This window comes from Mytilus trossulus, chromosome 14, assembly GCF_036588685.1.
Source record: "Mytilus trossulus isolate FHL-02 chromosome 14, PNRI_Mtr1.1.1.hap1, whole genome shotgun sequence".
Classification (NCBI taxonomy): Eukaryota; Metazoa; Mollusca; class Bivalvia; order Mytilida; family Mytilidae; genus Mytilus; species Mytilus trossulus.
Genome location: NC_086386.1, coordinates 80,816,552 through 80,838,519, shown reverse-complemented (window position 1 = coordinate 80,838,519; position 21,968 = coordinate 80,816,552). Strand labels below are relative to the sequence as shown.

Below are 21,968 nucleotides of genomic sequence, written 5' to 3'. Positions count from 1 at the left end.
ATTATACAGTTGGTTTTCTTGTTTGATTTGTTTTAAATTGGTAATTTTGGTGCCCTTTACAGCTTGCTGTTTGTTGTTAGGTATAAGGCTCAACTTTGAATGCCATACTTTGACTTACAATTGTTAACTTTAAATACATTGTGACATGGACACAGAGTTGTCTCATTGGCACTCATACCACATCTTCTGATTTATAATGTAGTAAAAAAATCTATTTCACCAGAATTGGATAAAAAATTGTTTATCCTGGTTAAAAATTTCAAAAACTCAATCTATCTAAAATAAATAACCTGCAAAAAGTTCATCTTTTCATGGAAATCTTCCACCATTGCAAAAACTCCTTCCAATCTTTCCTCTGGGGTGTCTCCATCTAGTCTGGCCATATGAGCACACCTAATTCTCTCTGCAGACAACTGATCACCTCCAACTGCTATAGGTCTGAGACCTGCATTAGTTTCATCTCTTCAAAATAGTTTTTAAAAATAATTATTTTTGAGGTAAAAATATTACAGTTATTTGCACTTTTGGACACTCATTAGGAAGGTATTGCTTATAAATACAATAGGACCACTATTTTTTGTTGTCCCCTTGCTGGCCAAATTATTTATTTTCTCTAAATTCAGAATCAAAATCTTTATTTACGAAAAAACCATTCCCTGCCCCCTGCAAGTTAAATGGTCCATTCCTTAGTCCTTATGAAAATATATAGCTATATTGAAGTTCAAGGTCATAGATCAGTGGCACAGTGGTACTTACAATTTACTTTACCACCCTTGTGAATACACAAGAATCTAAATTTTTTAATGAGTTATGACATACTTTATCTTTGGAAAAATCTTGAGCTATTTTAATTTTCAAGGTCAAAAGTAAAAGTCACAGAGTTAAATCTTTCAACATTATATGTCAAAGGTCATTAACATTGTCAAGTCTTTACACAGCAAGGGGATACCAGGCTTCATGTAAATATGAATTGGTAAATATTAGCTTAATAGATGCATTGTATAGAACCTTTAAGGCTGTAAAAGGATACATTCAATTTTGGTTATAACAAAGAGTTTTTAAGGCAAATGCAATGCCCATAGTGTTATTATGTTTATACTGTATGTGTCATTTCTTTTTAAACTTAGACAGAATCCAGACTGTAATTCGCAGCAGCAATCACCTTATATCCTCTTTAGCAAGTTCTTCTTCTGATCTTGTACCAGGAACGTATTGTTGCAGATACCTCAAAATCTCAATCATTTCACTTGTTTTATTTTCATTGAGGGGTAGAATGCCTAGTGGTACCTAAAATTAAAATTATTCATTTATGTTAAGATTATTGTCAAGACATTTTTCAATTGTTATTAAATGAAAATAAATATTTGAGTCTTTAAATTGGTGGATTAATAGGTGTTAAACATTAAGTGTCAAATATTGGAAGAGCATGTAATTGATTTTCAAACAGACCATTTACGGATTTACATGCTGACTTCACAATGAAACAATATATTGCCCTTGACAAATATTTGGTACTATTTTTAGATATGAGCATATCTGTCATTTTTCAAAGTAAGAAGTACAATGTGTAGAGCTTAGAATGTGCAAAATGTAAATCCAACTGTTTGCCAAGATAAATCCAATAAGACTAGCTGGCATCCACAAGACATATATAGAGTCATGTGTCCATTGTTGATGGCAAAGACAGTTAATGCTGGACCTTTTTGTTGTGAACTCAAATATTTGGCTTTTCACTCCAGTTATTTAAACTTATTTTGTAGCATTGGTGTTTCTCGTTCCTATATTACCTATGCAGTATTTTGCGGAATGATTTTTTTGTCTTTGAAGGGTTATTCATTTTTACCTTATTGTTGTAGATTTTACTTAAAAAATAATTTTTTTATTATTGTCTTCTGCTTTTTTTTATAAATTTTGAATGTTTAATTTATCAGATGTTCTCAATTATGTATGTGTATAAAGCCTTACCACTGTTGATTTTTGTTTCATCTGCTTGCTATATTGGTGGTAGAAACCTTCTGGTATACATTTCTGGTATGGCATAAAACTTGTAAGGTGTTTTGTTAGAATTGAAGCTGTAACCTGAATCATATCAGTTCTTAATGAGGATATGTCATCACAGTTTGGCAGAAAATCTCCAATTGGAATATGCTGTAAATTTCCAATTGGTCTCTCATTAGGAAGGTCTTCACAAATAACTCTGTCTTTAATTGCCATTAATTGTATGTAATTCATTTTGATGGTCTTCTGTCAAATTACGCACTTTGATGTGGAAATCTAAGTTGTCTAAATTAAACCTATATGCAGGATTTAAATCACTGGTGTTTGTTTGCGATTTGGTTTCATTTGGTTTTGAATAGCCATGATCTGTATCGACAGTTGTAGAAGAAACAGTGCCAGGTCTTGAATATAAATGATCCATGCTAGAATCATTACAAAGGTTTTTATTGATGGAAGATCTTATATTGTCCTCAACATTTTTTTTTAGTTCAAGCATACACTTTTCGGTATTCACTTTGAGCTTATGCAAATCTCTATTGACAGTACTGTATGAATTGCAAATACCAAGCTTTGAAAGCAGAAAGTATCCCTTCTTTTGCAGTTGGTTGTTGTACAGGGATATGCCAACAGATCTTTGTAATGAATTCAAAAAAACATTGCGGGTATGAAATAAAATGGAAGCAGCTGTTACTACTCTGATGTCATTAGTAACACCTCTCATATTCATCCCTGCAGAACTTAAAATAGACCAAAACAGAGGATTGTCCCTTTGCAATTCATCAGACATACTCTTAAAGTTCAGTTTATCTATATCCTCTATTTGTTCTGTGAAGCATGTTTTTTCTTTTTTTGCACAATTTGAGCATATCTTTTTAATTACATTACATATACCAGTAATGGTCTGTTTTCTGATGTCTTCAGATTGGTGGTTTAACAAAGATTTTACGGCCAAAAAAACACTGCCATTTGCAATGTGGTGAATTGTTTTAGACAATTTTCTTTTATTGTTAACTGATCTGTACTGTACCATTTCATATCTGTAATTTTCACCTGTTAGGTTCTTCTTTGAAGATTTATCAAGAGAAGGACATGGTTCAAATGTTTGACATGATTTTTCTATTGTAGAAGGTGCTTGACAAGATTTTCCAACATCATGTGCAAATTCTGTTTGACAATACTGGTTGACATTGAGATTTATTTTGCAGTGTGGAGTCTTTTCTGGTATTAATTCCTGTTTGTTTGTTTCAAAACCTATAATAATATATACTATGCATTATAACCAGCTGAATAAAAAGGTTAAAATATTTGATTTCAGTAAATTGAAAAGATCATTGATTAGATTTATATCCCAAGAAGATAAATATGTTTTTCAACCTAGTTTTATGACCGTTCTTGTAAATAAGTCAACCTGCTCTGGTTCACATTTTTCCAAAAAATAATATATAAAGCGTACTTACTTGATCAGTAAAGATTTATATTAATATCTCGCAATTCATATTACATAAAAGATTACTGCTCATAACTTGTATTCCATTTCTTGTCCATGTAATATCCATTTGTAATGTGCTTCTTGATCAAAAGTTGCTGATATTTGACTCATTCAAAATAATGTCTGCACTGCAAACTTATATTTAAAAATAACAGTTTGACAGATGCATAACTATTTAAGAATGGCCAGTATTAAAAGCTTTGTGAACATGCAGTGCTTGAACTGAAAAGAAACTAGAGTGGTCATTAAGAAATGATATGCATTGCTATATTTAGTAAACAATATCTCATATATAGGGATTTTGATACAGTGTCCATAGGCTAATTAAAGCTAACAACTTGGCCCATTATTTATACAAAAATTAGCAGAGTAGAATGAAACATGTAATCTATCTTTAAACCTTCATATTAGGCAAAGATAAAAAAATTAACTTCAATATCTTAAGAAATTTTGAAAAACTTCATATTAACATATTTGTTTTCTCAAGTGCACAAATACATGTCCAAAACCCGTTATTTTAGCATAAATCAGCACAGCAGAAAAACTATTATTTTATAGTATAACTATTATTTTAATTAAATTTTACAACTCAAAAGCCGGTTATTTTGGCCAAGATCAGCAGAATGGAAACGTTAACTTTATCTGTAAGTTTTATAAGTGGACCTGAATAAACAAAAAAATCAAGTACTGTAAATATCTTTAGTTGTTTAAAAAAGTGAGCATATTTGGTTTTGATGGAATGACAGAATAGCACTGTAAATTACTCACTGCCCATATTCAAACTCTGTCAGAGTGATTTAGTTGTTAGGATTGTATACAAGTTTAATAAAATTTGAAACAAGTGTGGACACAGATCAGCATGGATAGTATCCAGCATTCTGAGAGTATTGCATGGCAATACATAGTCCCCTACCAGTAAAAGTTCATTTTTCCCGAAAACAAAATTTGAACTTGATGTGTAAATTGTCATGTTAAAACTATTAATACCAAATATCAAATCAATATAACGGTAGTCAGGCATGACCAACAAAGAGTGCAGAAAATTGGTAAATAATGTGATTTTTCTAGGTCTAAGGATCATATAACGCTGCAAAATATCATCAAATCAGAACAAAATTTAAACTTGATCTGTAACTTGTAATGGTAAAACTATAAACAAAATATCAATCAAACTCTTTAAGTATGACAAAAAAAATAGTGAAAAATTTATTTCTTGCATGATTTTTTTAAGTCCCAAGGACCATAATTTGCAAAAAAATCATCAGACCGGAACAAAATTCTAACTTGATCTATAACTTGTCATGGTTAAACAATATGGCAAATATGAGGTCAATATCTTCAAGTGTGACAAAAAAAAGTGTCGAAAACAGATTACTTATGTGATTTTTCTAAGTCCAAGGGCCATAACTCTGCAAAAAATCCCCAGACCGGAACAAAATTAGAACTTGATCTGTAACTTATCATGGTTATACTATATACCAAATATCAAACCACTAACTTCAAGCATGACAAAAAAAGTGTGTAAAGCTGATTTGCCGGACTGAAAGATTGACAGACGGACTGACTGACGGACAGAGTGCAAACCTAAAGTCCCCTTCAACTTCGTTGGTAGGGGACTACTTAGGACAGACCGAAGGATGGACAGATAACAAGGGTAACACTTAAATGTACCCTTTGCCTTGCTGCAGGGACATAAAAAGACACAATTATGAAGTAGAATACTTACTCATTGCCCATTAAAAGGATATTTGTTGTATCATAACAGTTTGATATGAATTAAATGTACTACAAATGTATTTATTCAGTTACATCTTCTGATTTTTAAAGTGATTATTGAACTGAAAAAATGTTTTTTTCTTGCACTAGTTTGTATAATAAAAGTTGTTTTATATGCATTGTAGTTTTCCCCCTTTTAAAAAAACATGCTAAAATTTACACCAACACTTAAAATACAAAGTAAATTCATTTGTTAACATTTCCAATTTTGATTATTTATAAGAGAATCTTCTTAGATGTTTTCTTAAAAAAGATTTGTAATTTAGAGAGTTAAGTTGCTTGAAATTTTAATGCCTAATTTCAGGATAGCAAAATCCAGTTTAGGCAGTTATAATTTTTAAATGATGACATGCAAAATAGAATACAGAATAGAAAATGGGTATGTCAAAGAGACGACATTCCAATCAACGGACACATAACAGCCATAACCCTAATGATAATAACATCCAAGGCAACATCAAAATTCATGTAAATGCTCTCTTATGATTATTAATAACAGTTTTATTTCCCTGAGCAAACATTAACCATTGCACATTCATTTAGTATCTGCATGCATTAATTAAAAATGGATATATATTTGTCGAATTGCAATGTGAAAAACTGAGGGGTATATACATGTATAATTGTCAATTCGTTCTGATGAACCTTAACATTTTTAGATACATGTACATGTATGTAAAAGTGAAAAACAAGCTGATTCCTTTTTTCATAAATGTGAATAATTTATCATAAATTAACTTAATTTTGGTTAAATCGAAACTATTATTACTGGTATATAATTCTGATGATGTTGTACAAAAATATGAGGTTTGTAATGATATTGACATTAAGACGTTTATTGAAATTCAAATAACCATAATAAAAAAATGATGTTGCCTTTATATAAACAGTTAGTAAAATATTCATGCAATAACTTTTTTTTCTTTTACCTCTAACATCATGTTGCAGAGCTGATTTGTGTCTTTTCCCAGATGGTTGTTGTAAGGAACATAAGCGCTTTGTTGGTACATTTTCTTGCAGCTGCTGTGATTTGGATTCTATTTTTTCTGTCAAATCGTCTGCTTTTGCATATAGATTTAGAGCTTTTTTCAATTGACCTGAATATTAAAGAAATTTTATATTTATAATTATGGGTAGCCAAATGAACAGACAAATGACAGACTAAGTTATCAGTATAAATAATGTATGTATTAAAAGTTTTATATAATTTATATATATATTATGAGACTATTTAATGTTTGAATAATAGCCAATGATAAATCTTACGAGGCGATAGATCATATAAATATGATGCAGTACACTACCAAATATAAAATGCAAGTCTATAAATGTACAACATCACCAAAAAATGTGCTTAGCCAAGCGCAGCTGGATACGACCGCAGAGGTCCAATCCTGAACAGTTTGGGCAATTAGGACAATATTCAAGCTTGATACAGGTCTGAATTTGGATTTTAATTAAATATTTGACACATAATAGTTTTCTGTCACAGACTAAATGTAGTCAAAGAACTTGAAATTGGTTAAATGATATGAATTTATTTTCAATTTCATGCTGTTGCGCAATACACTGTGCTGTAGTGCAATACACTGCGCTGTTGTGCAATACTTAGTAAATCTGTTTTTAGACTATAGACAAAGAAATAGCAAAATAAATTGTGAGAAAAACCTAAAAAATAAAAAAATAAATTAAAAAAAAATTGCCCCCCCCCCCCCCCGCCATAAAAAAAATGTTACCCCCAAAAAAGTGGTTATTTCGTAAATCTTGAAGAAAAAAAAATGTGCCCCCCCCAAAAACAAAAAAAAAGATTTATTTTTACCCCCCCAAAAAAAAAATTGATAAGAAATTGTATTTTTGTAAAATGTGGTACAATTTCAGAGATATCCATACACTTTAACACAAGTTATAGTCGTTAACTAGAAAAATGCTTGTTTTTGTCCCCTAATTCCTAAACGGTTGGGACCATTACCCCCAAAAACAATCCCAACCTTCCTTTTGTGGTATTGAACCTTTTGCTTAAGTTTCATAGAGATCCATACACTTAAACTAAAGTTATTGTCTGGAAACCAATGTGTCTACGGACGACGACAACGACGACGACGACAACGACGTGATAGCAATATACGAACGCAATTTTTTTCGGTCTTATAAAAAACAATTTGGTGATGTTGTATGTACATTTTTAGACTGATATTATGGAACTATATAGTTATTTTGTGTACACTGTACATGTATCATATACATTTGATTGTTAGATGTGAATGCATATCAGCATGATCAGTGTGTTTTAGGGAGGCAACAATTTGTAGTCATTGCGCTAAGCTGTGCATACCATTACCAATAATTTGCTATTATGGTGTTTTACAAATTAAAGAAGTGTACTGTGAGTCATTAGCCTAATTTCTCCACAAAAATAAACTTAATTGTCATGTACTGTTTTCAACATACATGTATCATACATTTTTGTGGTGTTTTAAAAATATGAATGAGACTCTTTAATTTAATATTGAAAAAGGAAATTCCAAGTTACATTTAATAATGAAAAATGGTCATTTGAGTATCCCTTATCCACTTCAAATACACATGCTGACTTCATTATTATTATGACATGTGCATGAAGTGTTTGAAGAATGGAGTTGAAAACTGTAAAAGGAGTTAATTATACAAATTTTTAACCCTCTTTCTGCAAAAATATAAATTTTCAAATCTAATAAATAAAAAGTTCTTCAAACATTTCCAAATAGCATGTGTAAAGGTTTAATATTTTCCTTTGATAATTCAGAGATATTGGTAAAAAACTGTATGAGAAGATTTCATAAAGTTTGAGATATTGTGTGTTTTTAAAAATTAATAAGTTTCACATTCACCTAAAAATTAGTTTAAAAATGAGGGGCCAGATTGGGGGTGGTGGGGGGGGGGGGGGGGGGGCAGGGCTCATCACGATTCACAAGTTGATTTTTTTGTCAATCATGATTCACAGAAAATAAATTTCCATGATCACGGATCACGAAAAAAATATAATAAGGGAAAAAATCTGTAGAAAAACGGGTAACGATAGTGAAAATACATCAATCACGAAGAACGAAAATAATCCATCAGGCCCCTCAATAATATTGAAACTATAACAGGTATAGAATTTCAACATGTGCTTTTCAAAATAATTTTGACCACTTGAAATGCTATTTCAAAGTTTGTGCTTCTGTCTTAAACTGTGATTAGAAGATAATCAGGTTTTTAATGTGTTGGTAAATTTATTAAAAAGAATATGAGTTAATAATGTAATAATTGTATTTTAACTGTATTTAAATTGTATGTATCTACATACATGATATATATATGTATCTATGCAAATAAATATTCTTTTTCCTTATTAATGTATGCTCTGTATGATAATTGAAAATAAAATATGTTGTGTTCTTTTCAAGATACAACTCTCCTTCCAAGTCACATTGTATTAATAGTTCACAACTATAGGTAAAATATGGCCTTCAACAAGGAGCCTTAGCCAGTCAGGGGAACACAACTTGACAATTAAATTACATACCTGTCAACCTCTGAAAATGAAAAGTCAGGTCATGACCTGCATTGAGAAAAAAAATCTCAGGTCATAACGCGTACGACATTTTGCGGGCTCAATTGAAGAACAAAAATATGTTTGCATATATTTTATATAGTCAAAATTTAAAACCTATTTTGTTGTTCTCTCGTGAGTAAATTCCCATTGATCAGCATTAAACAGTACCAAATATATATTTAATTTGTTTTCATAGCTTTTAAATTTTCATTTGCTTCTTAGTTGCTGTAGTCATGATTGTGGTTATTGTTTTTTGGATTGCTTTGCATAGTGCTATTCTATTCATTTTGTGTGTGCTTATATGCTATTCTTAAATATGTATGCTTTGTTTGCCTTGCACGTATATCATATTCATTCTATGTCTGTATGTATGTATGTCTGTTCTATGTTTGTGTTTTGTTTTATATATTCGGTGAAAAGCTCACAAGAGCTTATCATAGGCGGATTTGGTGGTGGGCTCGGGGGGCCCTGCCCCCCCCCCCCCCCTTGCGTGGGAAAAATTTGGTTGATTCTATAGGGAATCACTGAAGCATGACTGGAGCGGGCCCCCCCTTAGGTCAGTCAGCGGGCCCCCCTTATGAAAAGTTCTGGATCCGCCACTGCTTATGTTTTTGTATGTTGTAAACCATGCCGAATGAAATTAAAGTTTTCTTATCTTATCTTATATAAAAATTAAAAGGCTGGGGCGATCTGTGACGAATGAGCGTTTGGGTACCCTGAAGTTACAGCTAAAACTCCACCTATAATCACAGGAATCAGAAATTCTATCAATTTGGGGGTCTGTAAAAGTTGAACTACACTATCACAGGAGAGCTTCTCTCGTACATACCATTTACATTGATGACAAACGTAACTGCCAAAGTTCTCTTTGCACTGTAGATTAGTTTCATAAAATTTACAACAGTTTTCGAATGCGGAACCAACAGAGCCACTTTTAGATAATATGAGATACTTTCTTGAACCAACTGTTGAACAAGAAACACATAGAGATGTGTTTGGCACAACTGAGTGAGAAATGTATAAACTTGAGATAGACTCAGCTGATTTGGATGCCACGTCCATTGATAGTCCATTTCCTCTGTTCGGTTTTATCTAGTGTTAACATGAATAGAAGATAAATCTTGAAACTTTCCGAAAAATTAAAACTAGCTCATTTGCATATTTTGTCACGCCCCAACTTAACAATTATTCAATGCAATTGAATCCAGACTCTACATATAGGATATGGAGCGTCTGGATGATCGAGACTAACAGCAACGTTAAACAGGTCGAAAACTCTAGATTTTCTGACGTCAGAATATATTTGCATAGTAATTTCCAAAACACAAGGCCAATATGGCCTTGAAAAACTGACCAATCGACTCAATGAACTACAATGCATTGTGGGCTACTACGAGTAAACTTCTACTTAAAACACGTGGAATTAGTGGGAAAACAGTCAACTATTATATTGTTTGGGACTCTCATTACCAATTTTTTTATTCTGCAAATATATTTCATGTAAAATATATAACGTAATCTTCAATTTGCATGCTCAGATTAGAACAACATTGTTTACTGGCTTCACGATTCTACTTTCTTTTTCGCCTTGCAAAAGTAGTTGAACCAGTTTTGTGCATTGTTATGAATTGAACCTGCATTAATTTCACGACATGAAACAGTGAAATACCCGATGAAGTGACCACTGTCCAGTAAGAAAATCATTTGAGCTCTTTTAAACCGGTATAATGTCATTCCAAAATCATTTCTGCCTAGAAAAACACGAAAACTTTCATTGAAACACTTCTTTCTGTACTAAATGTGTATTTTTTTTAACAGAACCTGAACTAAAAGTAAGAACATCATAATATTCAGAATGCTAAAAATAAGTGTTATGAAAGCGGCAGGGGCGGATCCAGCCATTTTAAAAGGGGGTCCTAACCCTGGACATAAGGGGAGGGGGTTCCAACTACATGTACCCATCCAAATGCACTGATCGTTCAACAAGGGGGGTCCATCCCCCGGAACCTTCGCCCTCCTGGAGCGGATACGGTATATTATAGCTCAACACATTTTTATAGTTTCATCCATCTATTATGTAAGGGATATAAGCCGATAACAGTCCATTCTGTAAAATATTGAACAGGTCTGAGGCTTGCGACCTGTCCAATATTTTACAGAATGGACTGTTAGAGACTTATATATATCTTACTTAAAACATTGTTTTACTTGTTATAGACCTTAAAGAAGCATACAATAATAGTGTTTTTGCAAATTTTTTCACATCAAGTGTTTAAATAGTTTTGCAAAAACTTTATTAGTTCTATCCTATATCTTGGCCCCTTTAAACACTAGCTCAAACTCAAACAATATAGAGAAAAAAAGAATGTACAGTTGAAGGTAAACTACATGTTAAGGTACATGCAAAAACAGTGCATGCGTATCACGAATTTTACGTGCTCTAGGCCTACATTTAAACTCCCCGTGAGTACTTTCAATGCATTTAATGTTTGGAAATGGATATAGACGACGATGAAAGTATTTTTCTAACGCAGAATACTTTCAAACAAGAAGAAAGCGACGTTGATGATAGTGATGACATTGTTTCCAACTTTGTGTTAAAATCGGATCTTTATTCTGATATATCCAGTGCGGACAACGACGAAGAATTAGTAATGGCAGCTAATAATGGCAAGTTTTTAATTTATCTTAACATGGGCGGAATCCAGTAATTTAACAAAATGGGGTCCCACACCAGAGTAAAAAAAGGGGGGTATTCCAACAAAATTTCCCCATTCAAATGTATTGATCGGCCAATAAAAAGGGGGTTCTGGACCCCCACCCCCCTCCCCCACCTGGATACACCAATGCTCAAAATGTAATCCTATTATTAACTGATTCCTCAGTTCCTTTTAAAACGCAGTGGCGGATTCATGTATTTTTGTAAGGGTTTCCGCTGACTGACATAAGAGGAGGTCGATCCAGTCATGCTTCAGTGATTCCCCAAAAATATTAATTGAAATTTTCCTCGACTAATTAGAGGATGGCCCAAGGTCCCCCTTGGTCCGCCTTTGAATAACATTATACGTTTAAAGACGGCCGGGTTCAAGTTGAAGAAAAAGGTTCAATTATATCAAATGCACCGCGTTCAATTTTATTTACAATGCAACACCATATATACATGTAGAATATAATAAAAAGCATAAGTAAAAGAGATAATATGCATGCAAGCAATTTGAATTATTTAGATGTTCTTATCTTCTAAGTTTCTGCATATTATATCATACCAATCAAGTTAAAATGTATGAGTCCTTCTGTAAGTCTTTGCTGTACGAATTTTGTACTGTGCAAACATATTACATCAGAAATACTGAATAATAGAGACATGTCATAGTGTACATAAAATGAAATAAATTTTCATTTATTTCAAACTTGTCATAGAAAAATCGATTGTTGTTGTTGCAAAAGATCTGACCCAAAAGAAAAGGCAAAAAAGAAAAAAATACAACAACAAACAAACGAACAAAACATAAAAAAAAACTCGCACACATTCACTTTTCGATTTTTATACAAGGTTTATGTGGCTCTTTTTATCCGATTATGTATGTGTTACTCTTTTCAGTGTTTACCGAAATATTTCGTCCCTCGATCCCACTTGGCAAATGACAAAAAACAAAACAAAACATTTGTGTTTACATATAAAAAAGAAGATAGTGTATCCTTATTGTGTTTTCGTAATATACATTGTATACACTCAATATGACCTTTTAGGTGAAGACTGTTTGAAACTGTTGTCACATTTCAACGAAACATTTATTGATCATAGTATGGCGTTTTTAAATAAAATGCATTCATTAAGACCCCCCTTTCAATTAAATGCAGAAACGTGTTTTGACTTAATTATATAACACAATTGCAAACTGCTTAAAATTTGATTTTACAAACATAATATGATTAAATTTGTCAAAATCAAATGACTATACTTTAAGATATATCCGTTTTAAAACAGTCACTTGGAACAACGTGCGAATCAAAAACTTTTTGATCTCTTTAAACTGCTGTAAAGGTGTTTCTTTTTTCTGATTTATTTTTTGAAGTTTGTCATATTCCAATACAGGCAATACTATCCGATATTTAGATAAAAAACAAACTTGAAAACAAACGCCCAAATCTGTAAATTAAGAAAAAAATGATGTCCTTGATTGATTAAGCAAGTGTTCGATTTGCATTTTGTACACAGTAGGAGGTGCACATCCAATGAGCAAATTTCTCTTAATTTTAACCAAAATATTTAACTGGAGGTCTTCGAATTTCTGTCCCTATCCAAGATACCCTCATTTTTCAGTGGCAGTCCAAATTTCTCCGACCGTCATCCCAGATGGCCTCTATCGTATCAACCTACCAATTTGTATTTATTGTGAACTTGTTCTCGTCCTGAATATGCATGAACTATTTGCCACTGGATGTTAAGCAACAAACAATCAATCAATCGAATTGTGTCATTGTCTATAAAGCGTTAATTGTTTTAATTTTTTTTTATTGTAGCTGAAAATGATGGTCAACAGAAAGAGATCAACAACAACAAAAGCGGAAGATTTGTATATCCGAAGACCGATGACGACATAAAACAGCTTGTGCAAAAAGAAATCCCCAAAAGCACGAAAAACAAAACTGATTGGGCTGTGAAACTGTTCGAAAATTGGCTAGAGCATAGAAATAAAATAGCGAAAACTGATAATGAGATTTCTAAAATTGAAGGTAGACTAGTTACCATGACAAATGATCAACTCAACACAGTTCTTGGGTATTTTATTACTGAAGTGCGCAATAAGAAAGGACTTGAATACTATCCAAATACACTGTATGAACTAATAATTTACATCCAGCGTTTTTTAAGACAAAATGACCGGTCCATAAGTATTTTAGATGACAGAGATGTTAGTGCCTTGCGCAGTGTTCTAGATTCTAAAATGAAAGAACTAAGTAGAAACGGAATTGGTCTTAAAACAAAGAAGGCGGATGTGATAAGCGCTGACCAGGAAACATACATGTGGAGTTACAATATTTTAGGAACTGATACGCCAAAAAAACTCTGTGACACCTTATTGTACTGTATAGGGTTAAACTTTGCCTTGCGTGCCGGACAAGAACACAGAAATCTACGTGTTGGTACTAATTCACAAATATCTTTGAAAATATCTCCTGCTGATGGAAGAAAGTATTTAGAATATACAGAGGATGTTTCAAAAACGAATTGAGATCAAAGAAATATCCAACAAGTGATGAGTGGTACGACGATTGTCCACCAGCTGCAAAAAACGGTGTCGGATTTGTGTAAAGGTGCTCAATTTTCTGGTAACTTCACAAATCATTCTCTACGTGCGACGGCAGCGACAAGGCTATACGCGGCAGGTGTAGATGAGCAGCTAATTTCAGAAAAAAAATGGTCATCGTTCATCGGCAGTGCGTGGGTATAAAAGGAAATGTGAAGACCAGCTTATAATGGTCGACAGCGTTGTTAACGCAAAAGTTCACAAGACGCAAGACTCCACACTTACAAAGAGCATTGTCGACAAAGTCGACGTCAAGGGAGACGACCCGAAAATGAGAATGGCCGTGAAACAAGCATTGACGCTGGAAGTGTTAAAATAAATTTGAAGTTCTAAAAAACTGTCCACAAACTAACTGATTAGGAAGGTTACCTTAATAAAAATGTGTTTGTCAAATTGCCGTCATGTTTTCTTTCGCTGTAAATTTATTCTGACAGGAGACAGATGTTTAATGTTTAGTGAGTGGACAATCATTTACCTGTAAGAAACTATTATGTTACCTTAAACTGTCCAATATTTTTAAGAAAAGAGAGATCTATTCTTAAAAATATTAGACAGTTTAAGGTAACATATTGGTTTCTTACAGGTAAATGATAGTCCAATCACTGAAATAAAGAACAGGTAGAACAATAGAATGACGTCACAACAATGTTTTAAATTCGTTTGTTGCTAATTGTATCACAAAATATACCTCAGAGGTTTTTTATCGTTCGTCTGCTGTCCTAATTGACATGTAAAATATCTCCAATATCAAAAGTCTCTTGATCATAGTTGGTTCCATATTACCTTTTTTTTTCTAAAACGTGCTTTGTATATAGAAATAAGATGATGAGGTATGAGTGCCAAATGAGACTTCTTTCCAACAAAGACTTAATTCAGTAAAGTAACCAGGCATAGGTTCAATGCTGAAAAGTAAGCTATAAATGACCCAAAATTTACTTGTGTAAAACAATCCAAAAAACCAAAAAAAATGAAAAAAATGAAGAAAAAAACCCAGCCCAATTAAATATATAAAAGGAGAAGAAATCTATCCCATCAAAAACCATTCAGTGGTGGTCGTTTGTTAATGTGTTACATATTTGTTTCTTCGTTCATTTTTTTTATATATAATTAAGGCCGTTAGTTTTCTCGTTTGAATTGTTTTACATTGTCATATCGGGGACTTTTATAGCTGACTATGCGGTATGGGCTTTGCTCATTGTTGAAGGCCGTATGGTGATCTATAAATGTTAGTTTCTGTGTCATTTTGGTCTCTTGTGGACAGCTGTCTCAATGGCAATCATACCACATCTTCTTTTTTTATTATTATAGATCGAATTCTGCAATTTTCACAAAACATATCAAATTTTCAACCTTGTCGCACATACATCTCCATGACATTATTACAGCTTATTTCGTATGCACGTAGAGCAAAACGTTGGTTAGCTTGCTTGCTTTGTTTGTATATTGTGCAAAATATAAAATATACAAGTTAACCTATGCCTATATATATATAAATATTGAGGTCTATTTTATTTTCAAAGTTTGTATAAACAACTATACAATCAAAGCAAACAAGTCAACCAAAGTTTTACTTTGCAGGTATAAGAAATCAGCTGTGATGATTTATTCAGTTTGGCAAAAGTCCGAGTCTGTTAAAAAACGAACAATCTGAAACTACAGTTGCTGACTTCACTACCTTCAAAACAAAGGCAACAGTTTCATGAGTTTGTAAGTCCCATCTACTGAAATGTGACAAAAATAAATACTTTATAATAATGTTAACACTGCCATGTAGTATGTAAATATTTTTTCGCCTTTTTTAAGAACACAAAATTCAAGGATCACACATTTGCCTTTAATTATCTATACGAAAATTGCTGTACTCGTGAATATCAGCACCGGCTGTTATCGACGGCTTACTTTGCACTGGTAAGTTTGTCTCATGGGTAATTGTGTTTTTTCGCTGTTTTTTCGTTGCTGTCTGGTTGACAAATACATGAAATATCTGTGTCATCATCAAACATGTTAATGGCTATATATTGGGTAATTCCAACCCAGTTTTCTTCGCATAGAAACAACTCTTCGTTAATCGGTGCATGGAAATAATACTTTATATCACGAACTATAAATGAGGATACACAAAATGAAAAACTAATCCCGCATTGCACGAAAAAATGTGTTGTATTTCAGTAAATAACACGTGTTCTTGGTTGATTGTAATTGCATAGTAGTCCATCATGCATTGTGACTCATTTAGTGGATTGGTCAAAACCCTAGGTAAAAATAAATTGCGTCACATGTAAATAAACAATTACATGTGCGAGAACATAAGTATGCTTATTTATGCATTTCCATATAAGGTAGTGGTCCCGACCTGTTAAACGATAAATACTTCTTCATATTGTGTAACCTCACGTGAGTGGTAAAATTTGTTGATTGATGCACGTGGCTATTCAAGTAAATAAATTAATCTACAAAGCGAGAGCACTTTCCATTTTCATCAGCTAAGAGTCGACTATAGTCCTTTTTGTATGGCTAATGCTTGTGGTTAATAACAACTAAATATTTGATGAAATCGAAAAGGCAAATGAATTATATCGATTTTTTCTTCCCAGTCAAATATTGATGATTCGAGTGCTATGATTCCTGATGAACTTCATACTGTTAGTGATGACATTAGTTTTATATAACTTACTGTTATGGAAGTGAAAAGATATATTGAAAATTGCTAATCCCACAAAAGCTTTGGGCCCAGACCTCAAAAGTCACAAATTGTCAAAAGAAGCGTCGTCTGTTTTGAAGTATCCACTGTGTAAGCTATTTAACTTATCGTTAAGTACGTCTTCTTTTCCAGATCAATGGAAAAGAGCAAATGTTACCCCAGTTTATAAAAGAAATAGTAAACCGAATGACGTTAGAAAGTATAGACCTATTTCGTTGTTCAGTGTGATTTCAAAGTGTATGGAACGATGTGTATATAAACAGGTTAAAAATCACTTTCTGCGCAATAATACTTTAACGAAAAATTAGTCAGGCTTTATAGTACGGTGACAAATACGGTAAACTTTAAAATTTAATGGATCGAAATACCTCACGGCTATTTTTGGTCTTATTTTGTAGATAGATATAATATTTTTTGATTAAGGCATGTAGTCGAGTGCAAAAAAGGTGAAGATTTTGGAAAACTGCGGTCAAAGGTCAAAAGGGGGGATTTTAAGAAATCTCAAATTTAAGACATTTTTGACAATTTCTCAGTAGTCTCTGTGTTGTTGAGATTTTTTTTCGATGGAAGCATGCGCTAGGAATGCTCAACAAAAACAGCTAGTCATATTTATGTCTGATTACCAGAAATTAGTGATACGTACCCTCGCTTGCAGCATGTAAAAATATGGAACAAAAATCTTTATCTAAGGAAATTAAATTATCGACAAAAACATATTCATAATTAAGATTTAGCTAATGCAATAATATATGGCCACATACAAAGATATTTTTGGGAAAGTTTTTCAAAATATCATAAAGAAGTACGAACTGTAAATTTTACACCTGGTTCATGATGTTATGAAAAAACATGATGAAATTCTTCGGTGATTATTTAAACTAAAAAGGATGTTAGAACTATCAAAAAAGGTTATAAAACAATTACATAAAGAGGTGACTTAGTATCGAAACGTCAGAATGTTGTGAAAACACAAATAAATATTCCGTCGCCACGAAGGGCTACAGTTACGAAGAGAATGCTGCGATCACCACTTATTCTCCCAGAAAAACAACAAAGAACCCAACTCTCAACCTCAATACCCATTCGATTGGTACAACTGCCACCCTTTAACCAATTGACAAAGCAACCAATTCTTCAGCCGGGTCACCAAAAACAGCCAGAAATAGACAAAACTAAACCACCTGAAATTATGCCACAACCAATTCAAACAGAGGGACTTTCACAGTCAAAAACCAAGAGATCACTGCAATTCACCAATGAAGGACTCGATTTAAAAGATACAGATATAACTGGAGAAATTAAGGTGCCTTTTGCATATTTCTTGTATTGTTTGTTTCAAACTTTAGATTCAGGCAGCAACCATATGATTATCTAGGGGAGGAGGGGGCATGAATTTTTTTCCAGTTTTTGAGAGAAAATAACTTGTTTATGACCCTGAAAAAAAAAAGTTTACCAAAAGTTGCCAAAAGGAATAGTTTGTTATTCACTGAAGGAGAAAAGAAAAGTTTGTCTTAAAAAAAATCAATTACCCCCCCCCCCCTCGAAAATGAAATTGTTGCTGCCTGACACATACATACATGGTGCTTCATGATTGAAATGATGCCTTTACAATAATAAAGTTGCAATCAATCCATTCTTGCTTAATTTCCTAAACATTGCTAAACAGAATGATTTACAAGTAATATAAAACAAAATTGTAATTTTTCAATTTTGTTGTACTCTCTAAATGTTGTGTAGTTAACCTATAGTTGGTTAAATTCAGTATAATAGTTTTCATATCGTCTATAGTTGTCATGAGAAACCATGTTTTGTCAAAGCAAATAGTTTCTTGATGGTCTGATTAATACAGTATATGTTAATTTCAAAAGTAACAAGGAATGCATTTAAATTTAAACACAATATCCGAGTTAAATATCAACTCGTTTTTGGTATTTAATAATTAAATAAAAGCCAATTGATTTGTAAAAAAAAATTAAATGGTTATGTTTTAGGTTAACTAATTATATTCTAATTTTCTGATTCCACATCATGATGTACATAATAACACCATTAACAGACAAAGTTAAAATTTTCTATTTCCATAAGCAATAGTCATTTTTATGCAAGCATAGTAGATTCGAATTGTCATATTTTATTTTGTAATTCATTTCAAGTAGCGTATCCAGAAATTTTCAAAAGAGAAGGACCACTGACTCCCTACGAGGCGGCCCGCTCCAGTCATGCTTCATTGGTTCCCTGAAAAAAAGAGTCACATTTTTCCCACAAAAGAGGGGGGTCCTGAAAAACTTATTTGATCTGCAAGATAGTCAGAGGCGGATCCAGCCAATTTCAAAAAAAAATGGGGGGAGTTTCCTTATCCAGAGTATAAAGGGGGATGGGTTTCAACTTTAGGCTCTTGTTCAAATGTACTGAAAGTCAGCAGGCTTTATAAAAAATTAATTCGAGAAATAGTTTTAAAGCGTAAACTGTTTCTTGTTGGAACATTAAATAATCTCATAGAGGCCACTTTATTTGACTAAATTTTTCCAATTCTACACCATGAAGTGTTTTTTAATGATGTGAGTTTTAGGACCATACACGCTTTTTTGTATATCACAATTAACGGCAAATTGCGCATAAAATAAATCTCTTGCATCCGTACTTTTTCTATATTTGTACTTTGGTATTTGTTTGCTGTTAATTAATTTGCACTTATCTTAGCAGCTGCTTGCATATGATTCACAACCTTCTTTTAATGAAACTACTATACACATGGAAAATAGTATTGCAACACCTTGATTTTTCAAAACTTAAAAATCAGCCTCTTTTTTTTGATAATATATTATAAGATATTTGTATAATATTAATTAAAAATAGTTCATGATAACCACATTGGCATTGAAACGAACAAAAAAAATTTGAAAAAAAAGATTAATATAATCACAATTTTAATAACAAAATGAAGTGTTTTTTGTTAAAAAAAAAATGCATTTTACAACTTTGACTGTAGTCGAACTTTACAATGTCAGACATTTCAAAATTAATCGTCAGATGACTATTCACATCATGGTTGATCGTTATACGCCAAGGAAACAGTACTTTGTTGGCAGCCTCCATTCAAACGGATAACCGCATCTAAGCGTCTTCCGATTCCTGCCAAAAATCGACAAATTTGTTGCTAAGGTAGCAGCAACCATTTTTATGAAGGGCATTGTTTATTTCATAATGTGTTTGAACTGGGGTGTCCTTTCGCGCACTTTCCGCCCAATAGTGTCCCATATATGCTCGATATGGTTCAAATCTGGGCTACGATCCGTCCAAGGAAGATGACCCGAATTCCATTGGAACAATGAATCTTCCTCCACGAGGCTAATTTCAACTTTAGCGAGCTCTGCACTACATTGAATACGGAAAACTGTGTGTCTGTTCGTAAGCAAAGGTCTCCGAAATGGTCTTATCGCTTGATAGCCAGTAGCGATGAGTCGATCTCGAACAGTTCTTGTTAAAAGGCTGCTGTATGCCCATCACTCTATTTTTGGGATTGTATTGTATGCAATGGGTTTCCTTCTGACCAACCTTTATTATGCTTGATTTTCCCTTGCAAATGGTATAGGGGTCTTCATTATCTCGGAAGGTCTTTAACATCGTTTAGTGCCTTCTTTTATTCTCAAAACGACTTAAAGTGGAATGGTAATGACCAACAATACGTGCAGTAGTTACAGTGACATCCCTGCTTCTCTTATGCTGATAATCTGTCATCTTGCTGCAGTTTAGAGTTGTCGGGGACCCATTACAAGGTGTCAATCACATAACTTTAAAAATTTGGTTATTTAAAGTGTTGAAAACAATGAGGATGAAAACATCTGTTTACGGGTACAGTAGCTGCATGTGCAGATAAAAACTTACCTAGTCGATATTTATTCGACTGAACTCAGGTGATACTTAAATAATGTTTCAGTAGTTCTATTTTACCAAATTATATCACAATAAATAAAAAGTGTTTTTTTATATTTCAATTTCAATTTGGTGTTGCCATTCTTTTTTCCATGTGTATATATACATATACTGGGTAATATAAAATATAAGATGGCGTTGAAAACAGCGAACTGACAACAACAAAATGAAGTCTTCAACAATAGAATGAAACATACCACACAGGAATATTGAACTCCCCAACTGGTTATCCTCTAGTAGGGAATGACAATATAACTCGTGTAAGAGTCCGGCGATGGAAGAAATCAGTGCGTTTGATATTAACTATACTACAACGTAGTACATATCTAGTCGACCAAATCCTTGATTGGACGACTAGAAATTGTCAAACGATGTATAGTTAAAGGCCCAAAAACAAATCATTGGGCGAGTACATTTTTACACTCAAAATCGTATTTTACTTCTATAAATAACCACCCCAATTTCGGAACAGTTACACGCATTTTCGGAAACCTCTGCGTCACGCCGTTAAAACGTTCAAGTTCACCGATTTGACAGGGACTTAGCATGGCGGATACAGACAAGGGAGGGGGATTTCTGAAAAGAACCCTAGTCCTATAATATAAGACTCTGGAGGTTCATATCATTTACATTCAACGTTTTTTATCGGATTTTTTTTTTACTATCAATGTTGAACCCCAGAGTCTTATCACATCCATCCATTTTCTCGTAGCAAATTCCCAACGAATTTTTGTGGGAACTTTGAACAACAATTTTACAATGTTTACGACAGTTTTAAGTTAACTTATGTCATTATCCTTACAAATGAACATCTCAAATAATTAAAAAAATGTCTTACCTTATCATGTGATGGATTTATATCCTTTTTATAACAACTTTTCAAACTGTTCCCCCCTCATTTCAAATTGTCAAGCGGGTCAAAAACGAGAAGTTCCGCAGGTCTTTCCGAATGTTAATCAGTTGTACATTTTTCAGAATATTCCTTGGAAAACGAATTCTGAATTGACTTTCAGGTGATAATGAACGATGAAATGATGTAAATTAATTCTAATTTCCTCATCAATAAAAGCAAGCTTATCATGAAATGTTTCTTAACACTTAAGAGGCGACCATATAGTATTCATAAAAAGGAAATGGATGATTGTATAAATAAATATTATTTTCCGATAACAACAGGAATTACAC

The 21,968-nt window shown here is 32.9% G+C and overlaps 1 protein-coding gene across 1 annotated transcript; it reads left to right on the top strand.

Moving 5' to 3' along the window:
- Nucleotides 1-11,332: 11,332 nt before the first annotated feature.
- LOC134698123 (uncharacterized) lies at nucleotides 11,333-14,074 on the top strand. The gene is made up of 2 exons (XM_063560413.1): nucleotides 11,333-11,507; nucleotides 13,362-14,074. The coding sequence occupies exons 1-2, from the start codon at nucleotides 11,333-11,335 to the stop codon at nucleotides 14,072-14,074; spliced, it is 888 nt and encodes a 295-aa protein (XP_063416483.1).
- The last annotated feature ends 7,894 nt before the right edge of the window (nucleotides 14,075-21,968 follow it).